Source organism: Apodemus sylvaticus, chromosome 8 (assembly GCF_947179515.1).
Source record: "Apodemus sylvaticus chromosome 8, mApoSyl1.1, whole genome shotgun sequence".
NCBI classification, from domain to species: domain Eukaryota; kingdom Metazoa; phylum Chordata; class Mammalia; order Rodentia; family Muridae; genus Apodemus; species Apodemus sylvaticus.
Window position 1 is genome coordinate 96,956,527 of NC_067479.1, and position 26,735 is coordinate 96,983,261.

The 26,735-nt window shown below is 47.5% G+C and overlaps 1 protein-coding gene across 4 annotated transcripts in view; it reads left to right on the top strand.

The window, feature by feature from the left end:
* The window catches only part of Arhgap22 (Rho GTPase activating protein 22), a 156,549-nt gene that overhangs the window by 23,735 nt on the left and 106,079 nt on the right, over positions 1–26,735 (top strand). The window contains exon 1 of one of the 4 annotated variants that reach the window (XM_052190150.1): positions 4,472–4,789. The exons of the other annotated variants lie outside the window; for them this stretch is intronic. Coding sequence (XP_052046110.1) covers positions 4,756–4,789 — 34 coding nt within the window. The 5' untranslated portion in view covers positions 4,472–4,755. Of the gene's footprint in view, positions 1–4,471; positions 4,790–26,735 lie in introns of those variants that run through there. 4 annotated transcript variants of the gene reach the window in all.

Consider the following 26,735-nt stretch of genomic DNA (forward strand, 5'->3'; position numbering starts at 1 on the left):
GTAGTGGAGGCCCCAGGCCCCAGCTCCCTCTGAGACATCATATGGTTGCTGTGTTCTTCTTCCTCCAAAGCATGGCAGAAAGACCTCTCTCTCTCTCCTTTGCATCTCTTTTTCTTCCTGGGACCCAGAAGTCCTGCCTGTGCCTTCTGCCCAACAATTGGCCCCAGCTTTCTTTACTGACAAGTCAAGAACCAATTGAGGAACAGGACTTTAGCATAGGAACTGCCCCCTTCACATGGTAATGGGAAAATACAGTATTTCCATATGGACAACTTAAACAGATTAGGAAGTGATAAATTTTGTAACACAATTTATTCAATTACAGGTTTATACTGTTCAATTCCTGATGGTGTCCATCTTAAACTATTGGCTTTGCAAACTTACTGAAAATTTAACCATCAGCTTCCTTATAGATTAATGCTAGGAACCCACTGGCTAGGTAGCTGGAAAGACAGAGGTGACAGGCTAAGGAGATGGTGGAGCAAAGGGTACTTTAAGCAGCCTTGCAGGGAACAGAGATTCTGGGGACAGATGATAGACAAGTCAGCATGGCTTCCACATTGGCCTTTGCAAGGGTGTGCTTCTGTCTGAAGCCCAGAAGCTACTGGAAAAGGAAAGCATGCATCCACTGTCCAGGTGGCATCTTTGTGAAAATTAGAAAGTAAAGTTCCTCCTCCTAGATGTCAGTCACCCTTGATGCTTGCTGGTCCAGCCCAAACCCAAACCCACGCCCCCTACTGGACACTTCTGTGCACTGCACAGACTATGCAACAGCACCAACTGCTCTATATGCAAGGGATTTTTTTTTTCTCATTAGAGCATGGGGTTCTTCCTAGTTGGATAAATGATTGACACACGTATCTCTCCATATGAAGGCCTCTCCCTCAGGACAGCAGCAGGCAAAGGCCCCTTGGTAGCCTTGGCCCCAGGCATGTGGGGCAGAGGTTCCTTCTCCTGGCTGTATAGAGGTTACAATGTCACAAGCCTAGGATGGCTGTGCCTCCCATGCTGGTTAAGAAGAACAGTAGTAAGAGATGCAGGGACTCTTCTGCAAAGTCTGCAGGGTACAGCCAAGGGAGAGAGCCACAGTATGGAAAAACCCTGGCTCTGGACTGACTACACTGATGGGTATCAACAAATGTGCATTTAACAGGTGCTTCTGGAGAGTTCTGCTCCTCTTAGTTCCCTCCCACCTTTCAGGGCCTGCTTCATAGCAGCACTCAAGCTGAATGGCATGATGCGGGAGAGAGGCAGAGGCAAAGGCAGAGGCAGAGGCAGAGTTTCTGGAATCACAATGCTGTGGTGGAGGTGGGACACACTGTGAGACACAATGCTGTGGTGTGGGGGTTGAGGAGAAGGCAAGGGCAGACGACTCCCAGCTCCCAGTGTTGGCTGCCATGCTCACTCATCAGTTTCTACCTTTATGGATCTGAGCCGACACCTAGAGAAATAACACTGCTCATTCAAATATAAGCTATTCTGAGTCTTCACAGTCAACAAATCTCTTGGGCTGACTCTTGTCCTGACTATCACTCTCTATCCCCGGAAGCATCCGGAGGCTTCTGGGGTCCACTGCTCCATGGTAAGGCAACACAGCCCCTTCCAGCTGCTGCCTGTGAAGTCTGCATCAGAAGGACTAAGAACAGTCTGGAGTGAGGGCGCGAGAATGAAAGAACAGCCACTTTGCTCTCCACTCACTGACCCCGTGGTTCCAATCACATCAGCTCCTGCCCTTTCAGACTTGCCTCCTGAATCTGAGCCTGAGCCCAGAGCCTGTGGTTTTATTCCTCAGACTCTAATGGCCAGAAAAGCAGGCATTGAGAGCAATGACTTGAAGTCCTGAGGAAGCAGCTGCAAGGGAAGAGCTCCCGGAGGTGGTTTCTTAAGCAAAACAATCGTGAGTAGCCTTGGGTCGAAGCTCTGGCATTTGCTGGCCTGGCTCAGGGGAACACTGGCCAGGCTACATTACTCACAGATGGTTTCCGGATTGCTCAAGATGCTGTCACCGGCCACGGGACTTGCCCTGTGACCCTAGTGTCAACATGTGATTTGTCCAGCTCCACATTCCCTCATCCTTCCTGGATGGGCTCTGTCCTAGCCTGATCTGCGTTGTATGTGGCCTTAAAGGAGAGGAGCTATGCAATGATGTTCCTGACTGTCCATGCATATTATTTCGTGTGTGTGTGTGTGTGTGTGTGTGTGTGTGTGCATGCGCGCACACACGCATGTGCATGCATGCTCACACATGTGTATATTCAGTGCACATGTATGTGTATGTGTTCCCATGTATGTAGGTACACATGTATGTACCTGGGTGTAGATGGCAGAGGTTACCATTGTCAGTCTTCACTCTCCAACTACTCTATTGAAGCAGCCTCTCTCACTTGCACTCAGAGCTTGCCGATCTGTCTAGCTAACTAGCTGGTTCCCAGAATCCCCTATCTCCACCTCCTAAGCACTAGAACTATAGGCATGCTGCCATGTCCACCCAGGATTTACATGGGCTCTAATGATCCAGACTCTTGTCCTCATGTTGGCGTGATAGGCATTTTACCCACTAGGCAGTCTCCCCATCCTCTGTGCATGGGGCTTCTTATGAGGTAGTTTGGGGTTCATGTGTGGGAGGGCGAGAAGGCCAGTCCTAGGAAGGTGTGCAAGGGCTCAGGAAAGTGCTTAGTGTCTCCCCCAGCTGTAGGATCAGGAGAGTTTCAGGCCTGTGCTGAAAGCTTAACAAGGCCCGTGGAGCTGATGCAGTGGGAGGGAGGTTTCCACAGTCAGGCACTGTCTGTGCAGAGGTGCTGGCAGTGGGAACAGAGCTGCACCTGAAAGGGGACACACAGGGTCCTCGTGTGACCCATACAGAGGGCCGCAGGGGGAACTTCTCTAGATTATGGCAAAAGGCATGACGGACTGTGAAAGGCCTTCAACGCCGTGCCAGGATACCTACTCCATGTGAGGCTGAGCTAAGATTTAAAGAGCAGGCTTGGAGCTGACTGAGACGGCCTGCTCTCTGCGGGCCTCTTAACCTGGATGTGGGACTTACCTCGTCCTTCAGTGTTTTCCCTTGATCTTCAGTCTTCTCCTTCCCCTGCAGCTGCTGAAAGTGGGTAATTATTAATGGGACACTGTCAAGAGCCACATAGATATCTGGGCGCAGGGGTGGTTGAGGTGGGGTAGAGAGATGGCTCAGAGGTTAAGATCACTGTCTGCTCTGCTCTTCCAGAGGTCTGGAGTTCAATTCCCAGCCACCACATGGTGATTCACAACCATCTATAGTGAATTCTGATGTGCTCTTCTGGCTGGCAGGTGTCCATACAGACGAGCACTTATATAAATAAAATAAATAAATGTTTTTTGGGTTTTTTTTTTTAAAATAAAGTTGAGAAGGACTGCATGGGAGAACAGAGACAGGAGACATTCAAAGCAGGATGATTATAACACAGCTTAAAATAACCGAGCCCTAGGGTCGGGTGGCTAAGAGGACGCAGGAGTGGTTGCCAGAGCACAAAGTGAAGAGGTCACAGTCCCACAAGTTCACGGACCTCTCTCGAGGTGGGAGCGATTACCAAGCAGCGGTCAGAACAGGAGTATTTTGAGAGACTGGCATCATAGAAAGGCTTAAGTTTATAGCTGGGGTATGGAAGGACACGCCTATAACCTAGCACTCCAGGGGGTGAGGAAGAAGTATCAAGAGTTCAAGGCCAGCTTGGGCTACATAGCAAGACTCAGCAAAAATGGCCAACAACAACAAAAGCATGAGTGTAAAGTCAGCCTTGTGTGCAGATGACAGCCCGGCACTAGGCGACATAGTGACGTCTGGCATTTGACATTTGACATTCTGCCATTTTCTCCTTTTTCCTCCTGTGAACATTTAATAGCAGCAGCCTCCTCAATAGTAAGGGAGTGGAACAGAGAGGCACCTAATAATTTGCTGCTATTGTTGTGACTGCGTTCGTAGAGTGATTCTTAGGACGTCGATGTTAGACTCAACGATGGCCCCAGTTTGTACCCTTTAGAATTATGCTGGCCATAACAGAGACCTGTTGTTCAACTCCGTCAAGTTGTGTGACCTGGTTCAGGCACTGTCTTCTGTCACCTTACTAAGGAGGTGGCTGATACCCTCAGCAGGACTCCTTCTGCTAGTTAGTTGTGAGCTGCACCAGAAAAGCCAGCTTCTTCCAAGAAAGGCAGGGAGCTGAGACATTGTCCATCCCCTTGGGCTGGGCCTGGAGGGGTTGGTTTCGCCACTCCCTTGCCTGACAACCTCGCATTCACTTTAGTAGGATGTGCTGGCCAGGCTAGCCACGCAATGAGTGTGTGTACTCCTCCCTCTTGGTGGCTTCTGCTGGCTGGAGCACAAACAGGCAGGGCCCGGGACCTGCAGCCAGAGGGAATCGCCCCTGGGTTGCAGCTGGCTCCGCCCACCTACCCGCCTCGAAGCCTAAGACCCCGCCCCCTCCTTCAGGAATAGGTAGACCCGCTGAGCCAACTGGATAGCCAGGCGGGCCCCGCCCTGGCCCGTGATTGAGCACCAAAGATCACTGTGGCTTTAATGGTCCGGTTGGATGAAAATTAATTCTGGAATGGATAAATAATGCATCAGGATTTATGTAGTCCAAGGCAAGCCGGAGCCAGAAGAGGGAGCCGAGGGAGTGACGCCAGTGGCCCCAGGGCTCGAAGGAGCTGGCCAAGAAGAGAAAAGGGAAGCGGATGGCAGCATGATCTGCCCAGCGGGTTTGGCCAGGTGGCTGCAGCATGCTGAGCCCAAAGATCAGACAGGCCAGGAGGGGTAAGTCCAACTTCCTGCGGATTGTTAGGCACACTGCGTGTTCTCCTTGGCGAACGCGAGGCCGTTCCGGGAGCTGTCCTGTCCGGTACGAGGTGGGGAAGGCGTTCTGGAGCTGTGGCACTTGGACAGTGGCCGTCTGCTTGAGCCTGTGTCTGCAGTTTCAGTGAGATTGAGGGGGGCTGTGTGGGCATCATTTCTGAGATCGCACAGCTACTGCACAGGTATTTAAAGTGCGTAGGTGGTGAGCACCCCCACCCTACATTTCATGCTTCGTCGTCGTTTTAACAGGTGGCAACTGGAGAAAAAAAAAATATAAAAGTTGAAATGAGCCTCTGGGGCAGTTAGCAATACCCAGGCTTCTGTAGAGTCTGGGTCAAGTCTGAGGCCTGTCTGCTGGGAGCAGCTACCCCCACAGCCAGCAGGCGGACAGGGGTGGAGTGTCGCACACCTACCTTTATGTCAGAACAAGACACCCCACCTCCAGCGCCTCACCCACACCCACCCCGGGTACAGCACTGTTAGAAAGTAAATGTGGGGATGGGGCAGCTACTAAAAGTCCAATAAAACAAGAGATAGGAATCTGTAGTCCAGGTCTGAGCCATCAGCCTGTGTCCCGGCAGTGGCCTGGGGACCCAGGCACTAGACAGGAAAAAAAAAAACAAACACAAAAACAGGGCATTTTCCTCAAGGCTGCAACTTCTTGGCCAGGAGTGTTACTTCATGCCTTTCAGATGACCAGTGCTTGGGGACAACCTGCTTTCTAAGCACAGAAGACAAAGATGGGTCTTTGGGGATGTGTGGGTCTTTGGAGTATTCTTTGGAGGTAGCTGTGTGGGGAGGGGGAGGGAAGTGGAGGTCCCTGACTTCCTCTGGCTGCCCCGGTTCATTAGCATCCTGAAGGCAGGAGAGACTTCTCCAGTGTGTTCAGTGGCGCCCACGCTTCTCTGTAGGTTGTTGGGATGTAGGGTGACCTGGCAGCCTAGCGAGCAAAGGACGGACCTCCCTGGCCCTGCTAAGAGGTGGAGACGTATTCTGAAGATGATGGAGGGGTGAGCCAGGCCAGACCCCTGCAGACAAGCCATTTCCTTCCCTGTACTTCTGTCTGAAGACACAGCCGCTAGTCACATGAGGCTAATGAACACTTCGCATATAACTGGTCCAAAGAGAAGAGTACGCCCAGGCTTTTAATGATTCCATCAAAAATTATTTTAGACTGGTAACTTGCTGAAATGACAGTACTTATAGTGGGTTAAAGAAGCTTATTATTAAAGTGTATCTCCTCCGTTTTTTCCCCTTTCTCTGGCTCTGAGTTTGGGTACTGGGTTTTTTTCCATGACTTACTTGCTCGTGTTAGAATATCAGAAAAAGGGGCCTGTCTGTGGAATCCCAAGCTTTGTGTGTGTGTGTGTGTGTGTGTGTGTGTGTGTGTGCAGGTGTGTGTTCACATGCATGCACAAGCATGCGTCTACATGGTCACCTTCAGCTGGCTTCTTCTGTCACTCTCCCTTTTCATCTTTGAGACAGAGTCTCTCTCTGAACCCGGAGCGCCCTGATTTGGAGAGACTGGCTGACCAGAGATCTACCTCTTTGCCCCACCCTCAGCACACACACACACTACTTTGTGTGGCTGGCTTTGTTCTTGGTGTCAGGAATCTGAACTCAGATTTCGATATTTGAATGATGAGAATTACTTTACCAATTAAGCCATTTCCCTACACTCACCAAACTTTTTTTAAATATGTGAGTTCTGTGGCTTTCTTTCCATTAACAGCAGGTCTTCCTCCCTTCAGGAACATTAGGAAATGTCTGGAAGCATCTGTTGGCCATTCTAAGCTAGGGTGCTATGGACATCCTGAAGGTAGTGGCCAAGGATGCCGCTAAACACCCACTCAGTGTCTCGGACAAGGCCCAGCACACAGAATTATCTGTCTTAAATGTCAGCAGTGCCAAGGTTGAGAGCCCTCTCTCCTGGGCCATACCATCTGGTTAGGTGTGTGACAAGTTTCTAGTGTAGTTTTTCAGACATTAATATAGGAATCATGTACCCACAAACCTGTCTGAGCATAAATCCTGAGACAGTCATTCTGAGAACATAGCTTACAAATGAAGCTGTGGTGCACAAGGGGCCAGGAAGTGGCCCAAGGGAGCTGTGATTCTTGATCTGGAAGCTGAGGAATGAGAGGTATTGATCTGGGGCAGAATGGCAGAGAGAGGGTGAGCTGTTGGGGTGGGAGTGGGGAGCAACCCATGGAGTTTCCTGTGTATGTGTGTGGTGTGGTATGTGTAGTGTGTGTGTGTGATGTATGTATGTGTGTGGTGTATGTGGTGTGTGTGTGTGTGTGTATGTGTGTGGTTGTGTGTGATGTATGTATGTGTGTGGTGTATATGGTGTGTGTGTGTGTGTGTGTGTGTATGTGTGTGGTATGGTATGTGTGGTGTGTGTGTGTGATGTATGTATGTGTGTGGTGTATATGGTGTGTGTGTGTGTGTGGTATATGTGTGTGTATGTGGTGTGTGATGTGTGTGGGGGGGTGTGATGTGTGTGTGGTATATGTGATGTGGTGTGTGTGTGTTCACACCAGTGAGGCTAGAACTGGAAGCAGGAAAGGCAGTGTGTGCAGCCTGAGACCACAGTCATGCCAGGAACCAAGTTAGACTCACAGCGTGTTCAGAAATAAACATTCACGTGTTCAAAGAAATTGGGCTGTGGCAGGTGGAAGAATTTTCACCAAAATGCACCCCCACTTAAAGCTTTCAGGACTAGGACAGGATCTGTGTGACCCTCTAAGAGCCTTTACAACACAAATTCCCCAGGCGCTGTCTGAACTAGATCCTTGTAGGCCACACCTAAGTGTTGCGTCACTTGAAAAAGACCTGGATTCCTCTTTAGGAAAGTCAAAAAATAAAAAAAATAAAATAAAAATAAAAATCCTCAGACCTGAACACCAGGGTCACAGGACTTTGGGGTCTCCCCTGGGCTGTTGATGGCTTCCAGATCCCTTCTCTGAAGCCACACTGTCTGCTAGCTTTTGGGCAAGTTTCAACCAGGCCAGCCCTGAAGGAACAGGTGAAGGTGACCACCACCCTGAGGGGAGGCTTCACCATCAGTTAGGGGAGGAGGGGATGTCAGAATTAAGATCCTCCCAAGGGAAGCCTGGCTGTCAGTTGCCTGGGAAGAACTGCCTTAGTGCCAGGGAGCCAGAGATCCAGGGAGAGGGGAGTGGAGGCTGTGCAAGCAGGAAGCAGGGTGGCTGAGAGGGGTTGAGGCGCAGTGCTAGGCACATCATCGCCTGCCTTGGCCATAACTGACTCCCTCTTAGGGAGCACATCATTCACAGAGATGGGCCCCGTGACTATTGTTCTAAAAGCCTATCGCCACAGGGAAATGGGGCTCCCTGTGTTTCGATACAGATCCTACCTAAACCACAGCATGCAATAGGTCAACTGTCCTTCCCTGGGTGGATTCAACTTCCAAAAATGTACAGACAGAAGAGACAAACACACATACACACATGTACACACAAACTCACAAACACACACACATGCACACTCACATGCACACACACACACAAGTTCAACAAACAAACTCACAAACACAGTTGCATGCACACACACACACACACACACACACACACACACACACACACACTGGTTAAGCTCTGCCCAGTGAAACCAGATGCTGTCCCTGCTCATTAGTTCCCATGTGGGACCCTGTTCCCAGCAGGCTTATGTCTCTCCCACTGACCCCTGTTCCCACTCACCCCTGTTCCCGGGGTGGGAGTTGAAGACTCAGTTTAACCTGTCCCTTCCAGCTTTCACAGAAGAAAACCAAGTTGCATTTGCAGATGTCCACAGCCAGGGCACAAGTCCATGTGCACTTTGACACGACAGAAGAGTTATTTCTTTTGTTTGTTTGTTTTTTGTTTTTTTGTTTTTGTTTTTGTTTTCCAAGACAGGGTTTCTCTATATAGCCCTGGCTGACCTGGAACTCACTCTGTAGACCAGGCTGGCCTCAAACTCAGAGATCTGCCTGCCTCTGCTTTTGCCTCCAAAGTGCTGGGATTAAAGGCATGTGTCACCATTGCCCAGCCCTAGTTATTTCTTTTTAAGGTAGAAAAATAAACACAAGGTAGGGTTCCTCACCTCAGAGTGATGGGGGTGCCTTGAACAGTCAGGAGGAGCCTCAGGGACCAGGCTGCACCCTCACAGCCATCCTCACGCCCTCTGCCCTTGTGCCCTCCACCCTTAACCCTCTGTGTTCCTTCTTCCTTCTTCAGCTTGCGCCATGACGCCGTGATGCCTTGACGCCTTGACGTCATGATGAGTACTGGGACCAGGCTCTTCTATGTGTCTGCGTCATCCCTATCTCTCCAAGCTTTGTGATGCTTGTCCTGGTCCCACTGGGATTGCTGCCTCCCCGCTGTCATGGCTTGCCTTGATGGTCTTGCCTGTCTTCATGCAGCTTCCTTAAGGCCCATGAACACCGTCACACATCAGTAGTTACTGCTGTGGCCTGCCCCACTGCACAGGTCTGAGGAAGGCTCTCTGTCCATCCCCTTGCTCTCAGGCCAAGTCCTCTGTAGTCATCATAACCTCTAACCTGGCCAAAGCCATCATCCAAGATGTGAATTATACCTCTCTCCAACTATCTTCTCCACCCTTCAACTAGGGATCCTAACACAATATCCACTGTGTGTTTTATTAAAACCCACAGTTCTTCAAATGTCCGAGTGTCCCTCATAGCCCAGCTCTCTTCCACACTCGCTCACTCGCTAAGTCCCAGATGTGCTAACCTTCTCTGCACTTCTCCATGTTCGGAGTTCCTTCTGGACCTCTTATACTCACACTCACATGCGCGCGCGCACACACACACACACACATGCACACACGTGCATACTTGAACACATGCACGCGCACACACATTCCTTTAATTGCTGTTCATCCCCGCTCAGCTACCCCCACGAGGGAAACCCTACCCCACCCTCCTCCAATTTGGGTCCCTGGCCCCCTGCTCAGTTCACCTTTGTCCTTCAGTCTTTCCTACCCACAGGTGACAGTTACATATTTTTGAGAGTGACTTTTAAGTATGTCACCTGCACTGGGCTAGGTGCTTTATGAGGGTGGGAACCATTTTTCTTTTTGAACAACATGATTCCCTCAGTCCTTGGTAAGTGCTCAGAATGTATTCTTGAATACATGAATAAATGAATGAATCGGACAATCGTAGGGAGACATTGGCTTAGGAGGCCTGAAACTCATCTCTTCTTTAACTCGTTGAGGCCCTTAAGAAAATCTATCCTTACCCTTGACTGAGTTGTATGTTGCAAACATTTACTCAGTCCACAATTATCCTTGAGTTGTATATTAGTGGTCTGTTTTTTTTTTAAGTTTATATGTCTATAAGTTTTTATGTCATGTCACCAATCCATCGATGGTTTTCCACACGATCTTCTGCCTTTGTCTGGAATAGTTCAGGGTAAACTTGTGTCTTTCCAGGAGGCTCCCTTCTTCAGAGGCTGTGATAGCTGTGGCTAAATTCCTTAGGAAGAGCATCAATCCCTGGACCCCACCCACCCCACCCCATGAGTGTGGAGAGCCTGACTACTGTCGGGTGGCAAGAAGCAGATGCTGGGTAGAATGAACGCTTTTCTGTGGCTTTTTTCTTAAGATTTTTCCCCACCAGAGAGTAAACTTATATTTCTTGAATCCCCTCAAGGACGCAGGCACTTCTGTTGTAATTCCTCAGTTCTCATAGCTATACTAAAATCAAGTTCCTTTGCTGTCATTTTGAAAGGTTCAGGAGGAAGATTGTCCAAGTCCTGAGCAAGGATCGTGGGAGTGATATTCATGTTTGTCTAATGCTAAGTCATTTGCTTGTCCTTAACCCAAACTATTTACAGACCTCTGTAAATTACTCTGCAGGCCTCCAGCTATAGAGTTACAAAATGCAGTGAAGTTGAAGAAAGGGCCTACAGCCTTTGAACAAACAAAGACTGGATGTAGGCGACTGATACAGTGTTTAAGGTCAGAAAAACAAGACCTAGCAGAGAACTGAGAAATGTAAAAACAAGACCAACTCCAGGAAAACAAAGAGTAACATCCAAGAGAAGAAACGTACTGAAGGCATAAAACAGAGCTTGTAGGGGACTAAGAGTCACAGGGCATTAATGAGGGAAGTTCTATATATTGATCTAATGCAATTTATGATGTAATTGTATGGGAACAATGAGGAGGAGGATGTGTGTGTGTGTGTGTGTGTGTGTGTGCGTGCGTGTGTGTGTGTGTGTGTGTGTAATCCTCTTCCACAGTTAAGTCAATAAATGCAACTTAAAAAGGAAAAATCAAAACATGTTCATAAATGAATACTAGCTAAGAATATGGTAACCACTAGGGGAAAAAACCTATAGTCAGGTGACAGGGATGTGTCCTAATATATCATTAGGTGATGTCACTGTTCTCTAACATCACATACTCACATACCTCTTCGTGGGCACCTAGGCTGCATGGCATAGCATTTTACATATGATTGAAGGCAACTGTAGTGCAGTAGTCACATGCCTAAGAAGAAAAAGCTATGATAAAATATAGCGTGAAAGGCAAGCATCTGCAGCTATACCAGGTGCTTAGGGACATGGAGAGTGTCGTGACAGAAAGTCTCCCTGGGTGAGTCAGTGGCTGACTGGAGAGTAAAGGTGGAAGCCCAGGGTGTCCCTGTGCATCACCAAACACTGGGTTTAAGTGAAAAACAGTTTTTCTTCTTCCTTAATAAAATAACTTTAGCTTGCCAAGTCATTTTTACCTTATAAACTTTTTAAATTGTAACATTTTGAGCCTTTTAAACAGCTTTAAACACAAATGTATTTTAAAACTGTACCAAAATATTTTTTTTGCATAAGGTATTTTTTTCTAATTTTAATTTTTGTGTACTTTAGACTTTTTGCTTAAAACTAGCATATAGGCCTGCAGAGATGGGCTGGCCATTAAAAGATAGATTCATAAGCAAAAACTAACACAGTCACACACATCAGCCTATGACATGTGTGTGTGTGTGTATATACATATGTGTGTATACATATATATACACATGTATATGTGTGTGTGCATGTTATGATGTATGTGTGTATGAATGTATATATGTATGTTTGTATGTGTAGTTCATGTGTGCAGTGACATCAGAGGCCAAAAGAGAATACTGGGTCCCTTGGGCCTGTAGTTACAGGTGTTCATGAGCTATTCATATGAGTGCTGGGAATTGAACTCAGGTCTTCAGCAAGAACAGCAAGTGCCCCCCCCCCCCAGTTAACTATTTTGATAAATACGTTGTATATTCTAAAATAATGATGAGAAATATATATGTTAAATAGGTTAATGAGATGGTGAGCTTTAATCATTGTCAATTATGCACCATGCATAATGGCTGTCCTCTATTCTGATACAACTGATCACAAAATTGGCCAATATTCGTATCAGTACAAATACTTGAACATTAAGTTTTGTACAACCATACGAATGTTATCACGTCACTAGCTTTGAGAATTTTCATCTTTATAAGATCATGAGGCTACTACATGGGACTACTACATGGTCCCTCTATGACCAAACTCTTGTTATGCAGCATAAGACTGTACCAGGATACCTGTCTTCCTCTTTGGGTAAGGATAGAAGGTGAGGAATGTAGGCTCTGGAGTCATGCCCAAGGCTTGTGAGATTCCTCGAGATGCTGCCAGGGAACGATAACCCAGAAGCCACCTGATTCATACCATCTGGCCAGGGAACTGTTCCGAATCCTGGAGGTTTGTGGCCTAAAGGAATGGTGTGGGTCCATAGCCTGCTCTGATTGCTGAGTTCTGAGTGGTGTGCCTTTCCAGAAAATGCCCATGAAGACCCGATGTGGCGTGTGCCCAAGTGGGTCAAATACACTGAGGGTTTCCTAGGAGAGAACACATGCGTGGCCTGAGAGTGAGCCACAAGGAAACATGATCAGGTAGGAGACACAGCATTTGCTGCTGTGCCTGCGTCTTGCTCAGAGCGGGACTGGAAGACAAGAGAGTGAGCTGTGCCAAGGAGGGGCTCATGTGAGCTATTCCTGAGGCTAATAGAGGGTCTAGCATTCTGGTTTCAATCAATTGCTGTGGTAAAATTCTAACTAAAAAAGATGCGGAAAGGAAAGGGTTTATTTCCTCTTATGCTTCTGAGTCACAGTCTGTCATGGAGGAAGCCATGGCAGGAAGCCGAGGGCAAAGCTACTTGCTATCTCCCTGAGGTATTTTTACCTCTGACCAGGGAGCTCACTCAGAGACAGGAGTGCAGAGGAAACCATGAAGGAATGTGACTTGGTGGTTCATTCTCTTGTTCATAGCATTCTCATATAAACCAGGACCACCTACCTAGGGGAAAAATACCCACAGTGGGGTACCTCCTGTAACAATTAGTAAACACTCAAGATTATCACTCACAGACTTGCCCACGGGCTAATCTGATCTAGGCAACTCTTCAGTTGAGGCTTTTCCTCTTGGGTGACTCTAGGCTGTGTCAAGTTGACAGTTAAAGCTATCCAGGATACAGGAAACAGGCCAGAGTTCAAATGTGGAGACCTATGGTTGGGATCCTAAAGTAGAGAAGAGAACCCGTGGGTTTCTTTAACCTGGTCGTGACCTTACATCCAGGCTAGGCCCTGGCACTGCTGCTGGTAGGCTAATTCTACCCTGATGACAGACGTGCCCAAGCCTATACATCTTCTATGGAAACTCAGATCCTCTACCTCACACAGAGAATACAGTTTTCCAAATGTGCCTTCCAGAGTTAATATGAAATTACAGAACTGTTCAGATCAGCACAGGGCTCAGAACAAACCCAGGGAATATGATTATAGGAAATAAATGCTCCCAATTTTAGGACCTTTGAATACAGCGGACTCCACGTACATTGCAAATAGATTTTTGACCTATTGTTTAGAGTTTTGTTGTTTATTTCTTTTGTTTGTTTGTTTGTACTGAGACATAATTTCCATACGTAGTTCCCCTTTCTCTGTGTTCTCTGTTACCTGGAATCAACCCTATTTCAAAATTAAATTTTAAAAAATCCAGATGTAAATAATTGACACATTTTAAATTGTGTACTGTATACAATTTCAATTGTAACGTGATACAATCTCACAATTTCTCATCGTGTCCATCTGTCCACACTGTTTATGCTGTCTCTCCCCCTTAGTCCCTCGGAAGACATCCTGAATATCAGATTGGTAGCCATGGTAACACATTGCTTGTATTTAAACAATCCTTATATTACTGAATAATAACCCAAGGCACATGAGTGGTGATACTAAACGAATTAGTATGTCAGAGAAAAGTTGTGTAAACAGGTAGAGGTTACTGACTTTATCATAGATATCTGTGCATACAGGAGAAAACAGAGTTTCTATTGGCCTCACTAGTATTGGTGTTTGGGGGCGACCACCTATTCCTTGAAGATAAAAAGGCACTGACACACACAGTAAAATGCTTGTCTTAAATGTCTACTCAGTGACTGCCATCCAGATCAACACAGTGTATCTTTCTTAGCTCAAGAAAATCCCTCCTGGTTCTTCCCAGGGTGACTGATTTCTGATTTTATCACCATGGAGTGTTTTGCTTTAGTCACTTTAAATTTTATATGGATGGACTTTCAAGTATGATTCCCCCGCCCCCTGCCCCTGTCAACACTTGGCCTCATTACACCAACATCACCTTGCTTCTCTTTTTTATGGAAGGTGAGAAACACTTGGAGGTTTGGAATGAGCTGGGTGTGTCTGAGCTGCCTGTTCACTTGACCATCTCTGATTTCACTCCTGTCAGCCTTAAGGTGAGAGAGAGTAGAGCTAACTGCTCAAAAGTCAGAGCGTGCCCGTGACATCTTGAGCTTCAATCCAGGACTCTGAAGTCCAAGCATCCTCCTCCTGAATACAGGAGTGTGTGTGTGAGTGTGGAGGTAGATGTTCTCTCAGCAGCTGTTATCCCAATGCCCCAAGTGCCTGCTTTCTCCCATAGGGACTTAGATGCCTATCCTTCGGTTTCTGCACTGGTGTTGGCCCGTCATCTACTTTAACCTGGCCATCTCAGGTGGACTTTACTAGAGGGCACTACCACCAAGCCATGGGCTAATAAGAATCAGGCTTAGGATTGGCCGCTGATTCCCCAGGTGGCAATGGGGGGTGCTTCCAGCCATGCTGGCTGTGAGTACAAAAGTGCAAGCAGGTCTGGTGTCTTCTACCTGTGGTGTGCTGAAGAATGCCAAATTTGACTATTTTATATTGATTTCCATATTTCTGGAGTAGATGGGTATAGCCTTCCTAGACATTACAGACTCAGGAACCTTCCCCTTCTACCTGCATTTGGGGTTGAATACATATTTGAGAATTCTAGCACTTCCGAAGCTTACAAGAATAGTAATACCCACTGTTATGCTTGAAGAGCTTACATGACATATCTTGGGAAGAGCTGACATATCTCAGGAAGTGACTTCACATACACCTTCTATGACCTGGGGCAGCCTTCCATGTCCATGCCTGGTAGGCTCCATGTGGACCCTGGGCAGTACTGGATAACGAGATTTTCTGGGATCACTTTACTTTGGAACAAGCAAAGACCAGGCCACTATTCTGAACTGTTTCTTTAAAGGAACAGTGTTACTTCCCATGTGCCATGCACAGAGGATGATAGAGTCAAAGGGGGCCACTCTCTGAGCAGATGGTCTGAGACAGTCAGACTCCTCTGCATTTGGACACTGGGTGCCAGCTGCAGGGCTAGAAGCAACTCACCAACTTGCCGTAACTCATGCATAGTCTTCAAGGACCAGAGAATTTAAGGTCAGGAACATACACTCCCTTATGTTTCCTACCCTTGCCTCTGGCCTGTGGACTGATGCTGCCAAAGACAGACGCTAGAGACTCAAGCCTTTCCATCCTCCACCTCCCTTTCCAAGATGCCTCAGACAAGCGGTCAAGCAAATAGGTTTCTCTCCAGCATGGAAGATAACAATGTCTGTAACATTATTAGACATTCAGGGCAGAAGTAGTGCCAGATGAAAGTCAGAGGGCTACCAGCCTGGCCTTCAGGCCCCGGACCACCTGAGCATCGGCCATGACCTAGTTTGAAGAAGACAGTAAGTTATTCGCAAGATGGGCCTGAACTGGCTCAGGCCTGGTCTGGAATGCTGCCCCGACTTCCTGACCCCAGGCAGCTTGGAACCATGCTGAAATCATCACCAGCCTCAGTGATGGCTGAAGCAAGGGTAGAGACCGTATTGATCTAAGCTAATGGCTTGTAGGCAGGCAGAAAACAAAATTTATAATTGATACGGAATCACATCGATTCACCAGCTGCAGGCGTTTGGTGAATGGGTGAGTGGGGGTGGAAGCAGTCAGCACTGATGGACCCTGGGCTAGCAGCTCCCAGACCAGATTCAGAACGGAGGAAGGAAGCTTCAGGAGGCTCGGCCTGCAGGGCTGAGGATCGGCGCTAAGCACGCCATTGGTCTCTAAGCACGGATGGACAGGCGGGCAGTTCGTTCCTTCCATCTTTGCCAGTCTGGAAGTGACCAGGATTAGCATTTTGTTCCCTTTTATGAGTGAAGTCTGGGGGCTGTGCTGTTGAGCTGCCAAGCTAGGAAACGGTAGAAAACCAACGGTAGTTTCATCTTTCTAAGTTCCTGTTTGTTGAGTCTCCAACTGCACAGGGTTCATCACCAACCTCACTGTGCCCTTAACTTCTGCATAGTGTGGGTAGAGGCTATGGGTAGGAGAAGGCCAAGTGAGACTCCTGATGGGGGCTCAGGAACGGTTTCTCCAAGGTCAGGGTTAAGAGCCTAGGAGCCAACCAGATGTACTGGGTTACGGACCCTTCCTACCCCCATCCCTCCATGTCCTCCTGCTGGGCAGTTCCCTCCACTTGCTGGCCCTCCTTGGGTACAGCTCCTTCCTCAGCCTCAGCTATGACCCTCCCACCTCCTCCACATGCCTTGTCCCCTAGCCTGACCTCGGCCTTGCCTGCGTCACACTGTCCTCTCACTGTGTGTGCCTGGATGACAGCGTTGGTCATTGCCTACTTAGCTCTGCCTAGCAGTCATCCTCCCCTCGTCTCCCCGTGCTGATCACAAAGACGGTCCCTAAATTCAATGACTGGATCATGAAAATGACCGCTGTGGGCAGCTGAAATCTCGGGGCGCATCTGCATGGAAAGAAGTAAAGAGAAAGCCATTCACATATTCCCCAGCCTCTGCCCCGCACAGCCTCTCGGAAAAGCAAGTTAGCTGAGGCTAACTTTTAAGAATGTAATTTTCTATATCGACTCTTTAAATCTTTAAAATAATCTTTATGAAATGTTGCCAGAATGGCCAGGCTGGCTCATTACTGTTTTAAAAGTTAAGGTTTCCATTGGCAGGGGTTGGAGAGTAGATTTACAGTTACCTTGAAGGTCTCCAGGCAGGAAAGTGAGTCCCATTGTGAGGGCCTGGCTGACTCTCCAGACCTCTGGAAGATGTAGGGCCCAGGGAAGAGCAGATGTGTAAACAGAGTCCAGGAAGAACACTAAGAGTCAGAGGGAGGGAGGGAGGGAGAGAGAGAGAGAGAGAGAGAGAGAGAGAGAGAGAGAGAGAGAGAGAGAGAGAAAGGAAGGGGAAGAGCGAGAGGGAGGGAGGGAGGGGAGAGAGAGGAGGGAGGGAGGGGGAGAGAGAGAGAGAGAGAGAGAGAGAGAGAGAGAGAGAGAGAGAGAGAGAGAGAGAGAGAAAGGAAGGAAGGGGGAGAGCGAGAGGGAGGGAGGGAGGAGGAGAGGGGGGGAGGGAGGGAGGCAGAGAGAGAGAGAGAGAGAGACAGAGAGAGACAGAGAGAGACTCACACTCAGAGCCACCATGCAATAAATCATCTGGCGTTTCAGCTTCCTCCTGGGACAGCACAAGACCCTGGCAGAGCCCCCTCAACCTCGGCTACAAATCGCATTAACTTTATAAAAACATCCCATTGGCCCCTCCCCAGCGCCCTTCCATTACCTCACCCCTCTCCTCTCAATCAATCTGTAAACCTCAATACTTACCCTTTAAATCAATTCAGCCCTGAGATTTGTCTTGCTGTTTCCCTAGCCTACTTTAAAAGTCTCATCGACTTTCATAAATCACTTGTGTTTCTGCTCTCCCGCTGCCGCCGCCGCCACCGCTACTACTGCTCAGTGCTCTGGGGCGTACACAGCTGCAGACACAGTTACCCTCGGGCTTGCTGCAGGGCACCCAACCCCAGCACACATGATCTAGAGGGCCAGAAGAGTCAATGGCTGCTCAGCTGGGCTGCCTTGAGCCTTTTCAAAAGGTCCTGAATGCTATTGATGTGTCCTGCAAGGATCTCTAAAGTAGACCCTGAAAATGAGGAATCACACACAGTTTTCATTGAAAAGGCTGGTGGGGAAGTGAGGGAGTCAGGGAAGAGGAAAGATTCTTGAGGAGGAATGGAGCCCAGGCCATAAAAGGAGGTCTCTGTCTAAGCCCCAGGGAAATCAGCTTTGACCAAGAGTTACCTGCTGAGGATGACATCAATTCCCAGGTACTTCTAGTCCTCTCCGTTCAGAGTCAACCAGACTCTAAACCAGACTCTAGCAGCTGAAGGGACAGTTTTAATTCAGTCTGGCCATCCTGAGATTCTTCCTGGGGATGGACTGTGTCTCACCTGAAACCCACTAAAGAGGGGACCATGAAGATCCGAAAAGGAATCCACGAGAATTGGGGAAGAGCTGCTACACCCCACAATTTAAAAGGCATCTTTGAGCATCCTCAGAATCCCTTAGCATCAGTGTTCATCCCAGGTGAGTAATTGCCGACCCACACTGAGCCCCTCTGTAGGCTGAAGGAAACCCAGGCCCAACAAGGACTCACCTACAGATACAACCGGCAGCCCCCTAACTGTGGTCCTTGGAAGGTCTGTAGACAGACCAGGCCCAGGCTTCCTCTAACCCCGTGTGTGCAGGCTCTGTCCTGATGTGTGTGATGCTAGTCTGTCTCCTGTCTACTGCCTCCCATAGACAGTGACAGGGTCTTTGCTGATCTTATTTGTGGTTACAGCCAAACATGGTGCTTGCCACAGGAAAAACTCAAACATCTACCAAAGTAGTGATCTCTTCGTTGATGTTTTGGACATCCCAACATATCTGGCACCCCTCTAAGGCATTTTCACTTAAAATGCTTCAGTGTGATTTACATAAGTGGTTTGAGTCCATACAGTATCACAGCTCCGTTCTTCCCTTCACAAACGACCTATTAGGTGGGATATGTTCCGCAGCAGACCTGGTTCCATAAACACATTGTGATGTCTTTGTTTGGGGCTGGTGATTTCTCCCCCCTTTTGGGGAGTTTATGTTTCTATAACATTCTGCAACTTGCTTTCCTTGAGTCCCGTAACAGTACATAAACATAAGTGGCCATCCATATTTATAGGTTCTGTATCCGCAGATGTGTCTAACTACAGAGTGAGAAAACTAAGTGCATCTGTGATGATCAGGCACAGACTTTGTCTTATGGCTGTCTCCTAATCGATGTAGTATACTGACCATTGACAGAGCATCTAAGGAAGAATGATCATGTCTGGGAGGATTGTGCAACTTATAAGCAGATACTGTCTTTTTATGTAAGGGGTGTGAGCCTCCTAAGGGTTTGAAATACCCAGAGGGTCCCCGAATCAGTCCCAGATGTGACTATTAATGGGGGAGTCAAGAGCTAAGAAGATCGCCTGTTCGTGTTGACCTCAGAAGAAAGGCAGTCATGGGAGAAGTGAGGAGGGAGGGAGCTGACATGGAGGGAACCCCAGTGGTATCAGGGGAGGGTATGAGATTGAACACACATCAGCAGAGGACTCTGTGTGGCCAGGGGCAGGCTGTGAAGTCCTAATGCCGGGTCCCCAGGACCCCCCTGAGTTACTGGGATGGTGGGAATCCCACAGGGTTTCCACTGAACATCCAGGCCTAACTCCTGACTTTGAAAACTCCCTGACTGCCCATGGCAAGAGATGACTACAGAGTGGGGAGCACGGGGAGGCATGGGGAGAGGACAGCAGCGACTGAGGAAAGATGGTGGGTCGAAGGAGGGGGTTCCCACTGACTGAGATGGAGAGGCCGTGAGAGGAAAGGGCGGCAGGACAGGAAAGGGCAGAGTCTAACTCCCGCTTTGTGAGAGTGGAACATCAGATGAGTGTTCAGTGGCGCAAGTCTGTTCATCTCAAATTTTTTCCAGCATGGATCTGACACAGAGGAACACACTGCCCTGTACAGGGTCATGTCCTACTAAGTGTCATGAGACTGCATTTTCAGCTGTGGGAGGATACCTTTTAGGTCACCAGCCCTGGGCTGGAGGTTCTTTTTGTTGGGAGAGGCAGAATTGCAAACTTATAAAAGGTGTACAGTTTCCACAAACCATTCTCTTCTCTGCTATGTAGCAAGTTAGATGATATTTCCAAACTTTGCCTGTGTGGGTGCTGCAAATTGCTTTGCTCAGGTGACAGAGTCCCATGACTCTGCTTGTCCCCACTGGTTTTTGGCCTGTTTTCTCCTGCATATAGTCTATTCACTTTTTAGACATATTGACTGTGAGAAGCCTCTGCTCACAGCCCATCAGTCCTTGGACTGAAATGCATTCTCGGGCCAGCTCCAGCTACAGAGGTGAATACAACATACGTGGCTAGCTGAACAGACAGACAGCAACACCACACAGAAGGCTGTTAGTCGCAGGGTTAAAGGTGAAGTGAAAAGGGGTGACCTTCTGGGGAGGAATCTGAAGAACCTCGTGATGGAGCCATACTTGGAGTGGAAGATCAGATTCCGACAGTGTCATGAGCCTGGGGGTAGGAACCATATTACAGACATCTCAGCAGCCAGGAAATCCACTGTCTATGCCCTTTGTCCCAGAAGCTTTAGGTTGAGCAGATGTAGAGATGGGTGCCTGAGCACCCACGGTGAATATGTGTGCTTAATGCACGTTGAATGCATGACACAGCTCAGCAGTTGTTAGCTGGGCAGGTGGTTCTGTTGATAGTTACGTGATCCTACTGGATATGCTGTGACTCATGGTTTAGGGCAGGCATGGTGTTTATCATGCATCACAAGATCATAACTGCATTTGGAGGGAGGACAAGACTCTTAGGCCCGAGTTTAGGGACCCACAGTACATTGATGAAGAGGCTGGGACTTAGGCATGAAGCCAGGCAAAACTAAGTCTTAGGCTGTGCTGCTTGCCAGCCTCCAACCGCTATTGCTGCCTCTGAAGACCTCAGTTTGCACATCTGCAAACAGTACAGTGTGACTTGTTAATGGGAGAATTCAAGAATTCAAGGTTAGAGCAGAGCATTTCCTTGGCCACTGCACAGGCACTGGGGGGAGGCCTGCAGCTTGTTACCCAGGTGAGCATGAGTACATTCGAGTTGATTCAGTAAGCGGGTGTTGGAGGGGGCATGAAAGGAAAGGAGAGCGCAGGGAACAACTGAGTCTAGAAATTAATTGCCCATTGACATTGGGAGGAGCACCACAACAGCACCTCAACATGTCACATTGGCTAGCTCTGCAGTCCTGGAAGAGTGAGGAGGCTTGGGAGGGTTTCACACTGAGTTTGTTACTTGGGCCAAAAAGGCCTGAGACCTATGACACTTCTGTAGGAAGCCTAACACAGAAGTCTGGCATTCATAAATAAAGGACTCACAAAGAGGGAAGCTGGGTCAACCTGGCATCAGTGAGAAGACAGTGGGAGAACCTCTGGGAACAGAGGAAGTCAAAGCCAGAGGCAGTGGATGAGACGTGAGTACAGATGTGAGCAGGAAGGCATGTCCAGTGGAAAAAGGACAAGCTTCTGGAAGGGATGGTGATGGTGTCTGGAAGGGCAACGAAGGCTGGAACCATGCTTTGGGGTTTGATTAGTGCAATGTTGAGAGAGGCCAGTCTTCAAATGCAGAGGGAGGCAGGGATGAGAGGTAGTTGCATGGGCTGTCCTGGGAGAGGTGGTGATGGCAGACACCTGCTGCTCATGCTGAAGCAAGCCAAAGGGACAGCCAAAGGGACAGCAGCTCCATGCTTGTGCTGATCTCCTTAAAGCCAAGAGCCCTACCTGCCCTGGCCTGAGGTGAGTTCACATACTGGTCACCCTTCGAAGCCTGGCCTGGTGGCTCTGCAGGGATCTGTACCCCAACAGTCTACACCTTTGCTTAATTTTCCTTCTCTTTAACTATCTGAGACTCCAGTGGAAAACATCAGCTCAGAATTCTACATTGTACTTGTGAGGACTCTGTTTATTTATGAGGGAGAGAAGACAGAAGGAGAAAGGGAAAGAGGGGGATGTCGGCCTGTTGTGAGTAAAGAGCCCCCTAACTTTAAGGGGGCAAAAGTTACCATCCTCCCAGGCCTAGCTTGATTCAGGCCTGCTTCCCAACTCCAGTCAATTCTGAAGCCTTAGCTTCTCAGGGCTGCCTGATTCAAGGCCTGATTACAGAACTCAATAAAATGATTAAAGGAAATTCTGAAAACAAGAACAGTGATTATTAATAAATCATAAACATGGCCGTCCTCCTCGTGAGAAGCTCCACAGGTTTGATAAGTAATATCTGCATGATTGATCACCTGGGGAAAAACCTGTGCTGGCTTGGTAGTCAACATGGTCTGTGCAAGAAGAGCCTCTCTGGGAAACTGTAGGGCACTGGAGTCGGTTCTCCCTCTCTGGAACGTGGCGTCAGCAAGGCCTGCTGTCCATTTCCTGAGGACTGGTGTCCACAGCTTAGCAATCAGGGTAACAAAAAAGCTCTTCTTTTTCTGTGTTGACATGTCAAGGGCCACGCATGCCAATAGCATGCATGGTCAGCCACACAACCATTTATGCACATGTTGCCAGACTTAGCATCCACTTAGCATCCATGGGTTCAGTGACCCACTGCCAGCCCCAGAAGATCTATGCCATCTTCTGTAGAAGTATGAAAGGTTTAAAGTGCCTCTTGAAGATTACCTGTAAAGACAAAGAGTTCAAAATGGGCAGTGGAGACCAAACCAACCCACCCACACCAGAGAATCCTCACTCAATCCAGTGATCCTTACAGGGCCACCACTGACTGCCAAGCCCTTAGTTAGAAATATCAGGCAATCAAAACACAAAATTCACCTATGTATTTGATGAGTTAGTTTTAATAAAATTGTTAAAAAAAATTAGAGATGTGTATCTAAAACCCAGTAATCACAGGGGTACCCCTCTCCCCTCTGCTCCTGGGTCCTTTCTCAGCTCTTCACAGAATACTGACATCACCTTTGCTGTCTTCTCATCATGAGCATTACCATAATCTCATAAGAGCCACATCAGCCAGTGTCTGTCTAATCCAGTCCTGCTACACCTGGCCAGTTTGACGTAAGGTCAGGGAGAGAACAACCATGAGAACAGAAACATCTCTCCTCATGGCTGATGCACTTCTACAAGACACAACCTCTTTCTGCCTCATCATGGGCCTAGCCCAGTCCCAACTAGACAAAACATTTCTTCCAGGTCTGTGTCTTCAAAGACAGGACCACTAAACTAGGAAAGCAGAAACCCCCGGCAAGATGCACCAGATGAAAGGAAACAGAAGGGCACCTTTCCAGGATCACAAGATCTAAGACTTCAGGACTGCAGTTGTTCTTCCCATCATGAGTGATGAGTCAGATGGGCAAACAGAATGAGCAGGCACCTTCTACTGAAACAAAATCCTCATAGGGAGTCCCAGTTGATTAAACATTCAGAAGAGGAGAACTAATACTATCATTTTGCACCTACTAAGTTCTAGAGTATGAATCCTCAAAGTATGATAAGCAGCACTGGTAGTCATGGAGAAAGAGGTGTACCATTCCACCTGTGTGGTAAAATATAGCCACTCCCATTTTGAGGAAGTAGTATATAAAGGTGCTTAAAGTGCCAATAGCTTAGAAAGTATGGGCCTACTGCTGGTTGCTCAGACTCAGGAAACAAATCATCCATGGACATACTCACCCTACTATTTCCTTTATCAATATCATCATCACCATGGTTACCATTCACTAGGCCAGTTGATGTGCGAAGCACTCAGCAGGGCTTGGTGATCTCTTCCATGACAGCTTCTCCTCCTCCCACTTTCTTTGCAGCAGGTATTATACACCTACACAGATTAGAGTTACTAGTCTCTAGAGTGTGGGGGAGTTCACAGTGCTGACTTCGAGGTAAACCCAAGTCTTTGCCCAAAGTCTGTACTTCTTCAACTAGACCTCATACCATGATTGCTAATGTTTATTATCAACAAATCTCTGGGCATGTCTGTGATGAAGTCTCTGGACATAGTTCTTCGAGGTGGGAAAACCCATTCTAAATCTCAACAGCACCATTATACTGACTAAGGTCCTAGCTTGAACCTAAAGGAGAAAGAAAGAAAGCTAAACACCAGTATCCACCTTTTTCTGTTCCCTGAGTGCAGGTGCAATATGACCAGCTGCCTTGACTTATCTTGTCTGTACTATCAAACTGTGTACCAGAGTAACTTTCCTTGCCTCCTTCCTAAAGTTGCTTTTACCAGAAACTTTGTCAACAAGTAAAGTAACTCATACAGGAACTTGGAACCAGGAGTGGGGCTGCAGTTTAGAAACTTGATACCAGGGGTTGGGTTGTTGCTGTGATAAAGTTTATCATGTGTTTTTTGTTTGTTTGTTTGTTTGTTTGTTTGTTTAGGCCTTTGGAGTAGAAAAGCCCTAGGATGCTGTGAGGAGAACTTAATGGGTGATTCTGGTAGATGAGAGGGAAAGCCAGATGCTGAGAGGAACACAAACAATGTGCTTTTAGGGAGAATAAGATCTTTGGGAACTGGGATGGAAGCCATCCAGGACATATTCTGGAAAATAATCTGGCTGCACTCTGCCCATATCCTGAGAACTTCAGTGATGCTGAGTACAAAAATAATGGACTGATTTGTTTGATGGATAAAATTTCAAGAGAGGATAGCATTCAGGGTGCATCATGTCTGCTCACTGATCTTCTCCAGGTTTACAGGAAGAGAGAAATAATTGAGGGGGAGGAGAAAAATGTGCTGTTTGTCAGAGAAAGAAGAAAGTGTAAAACTGCAGATGTGGCAGGAGCTGAAAAGCAGCTATGATTGTTGAAGAGATTATCACCATTAAAAACAATCTACGTCTCTATACTAGAACAATACATCAGAGGCTCTGTCCTCTTGTGCAAATCTAAATTAATTTCAGAGGAGAGAGCTTGAACTGAAAATGCCACTTGAGGGGTTCATGGAAGTTTGTACCAAGGTTCCAGATGGCTGCTGAAGCTACACAGTGTGTGACAGTGGTTGTTGCTTCTGCAGTGAGGCCCTGAGAGTCCACTGTATAGAGCTGTGCAGGTGAAACTTATGTTAAAATGGAGACCTGATGATTTTAGAGATATTAGTGCCACAAGAGATCTATTAACAAAAAGTGCAGGCACAGACTGGAGCTGACCAAGAGAGATATGGCAAAGCATGAAGTACAAGACTTCTGTATTAGTCAGGGTTCTCTAGAGTCACAGAGATATGGAATGTCTCTCTATATTGAGGGAATTTATTATGCTGACTTACAGTCTGTAGTTTAACTCCCCAACAATGGTCAGCTGTGAATTGGAAGTCTAAGAATCTAGTAGTTTCTCAGTCCCACAAGGCTAGCTGTTTCGGCTGATCTTCTATAGAAGTAGGTTCCAACAGATGTGCTGACAAGTAAGTGCAAGGGATAAAGAAGAGAAAATCTTCCTTCTTCCACTGTCCTTATGTAGGTCTCCAACAAAAGGTGTGGCGCAGATGAAAGGTGTGTACCACCATGCCTGAATATGGGACTTGTTTTGTCCCAGGCTGACCTTGAACTCAGAGATCTCCTTGCCTCAGTCTCTAGGGATTAAAGGCATGTACTACCTTGCTTGAGCCTAAGCTTTTCACAGTCACTATGCCTCAAGATCTCCATGCCAAGATCCAGGTCAGAAACTTGTGTCTTCCAGCCTCAAGTCTCCTGAGAGGTTCTGCCAGTGCCTGACAAATACAAAAGTGGATGCTCACAGCCAACCAATGGACTGAGCACAGGGTCCCCAATGGAGGAGCTAGGGAAAGGACATGAGGAGCTGAAGGGGTTTGCAGCCCCATAGGAAGAACAGCAAGATGAACCAACCAGTACCCCCAGAGCTCCCAGTGACTAAACCACCAACCAAAGAGTACACATAGATTCAGCCAAATAGTACACATGGACCCATGGCTCTAGCTGCATATGTAGCAGAGGATGGCCATGTCAAACATCAATGAGATGAGAGGCCCTTGGTTCTGTCAAGGCTCGATGACCCAGTGCTAGGGGAATGCCAGGACAGGGAAGCAGGAGTAGGTAGGTTGGTGAGCAGGGGGAGGGAGTGGGATAGGGTGTTTTCAGAGGGGAAATGAGGAAAGGAGATAACATTTGAAATGTAAATAAAGAAAATATCTAATAAAAAATAAAAATAAAAATCTACAGGAGCAGAAAAAAAATATCTGGATCACAGGTGAGCCTTCCAATTCTGGATTGTAGTTCATTCCAGATATAGTTAAGTTGACAACCAGGAATAGCCATCACAGCTTTCCATGCTCTTTGATGCCTAGATGGTTCATGGTGAGTCCTAGCACTGAACAGGAAGCTGCAGGACTTGATGTTCTCCCTACTTCATTTTGGTCTTTCTATGGTCCAGTCTTTACTTCCTATATCTTCACTTCACCATTGTGAGAATGTTTACTCTGTGCCATTGTAACTTGTTTTTGTTGTTATAGGGGTTCACAGTAAAGAAATTTCTCTAGTCTCAGAAGATACTCTGTGCTTGCACTTTTGATGTCTTAGAACTGTCGAAAAATTTTATGAGTATGTTTGAAGTTGGACTGGATGCATTTTTCGTTATGAGATAGCCATGAGTCTATGAGGGTGAGAGG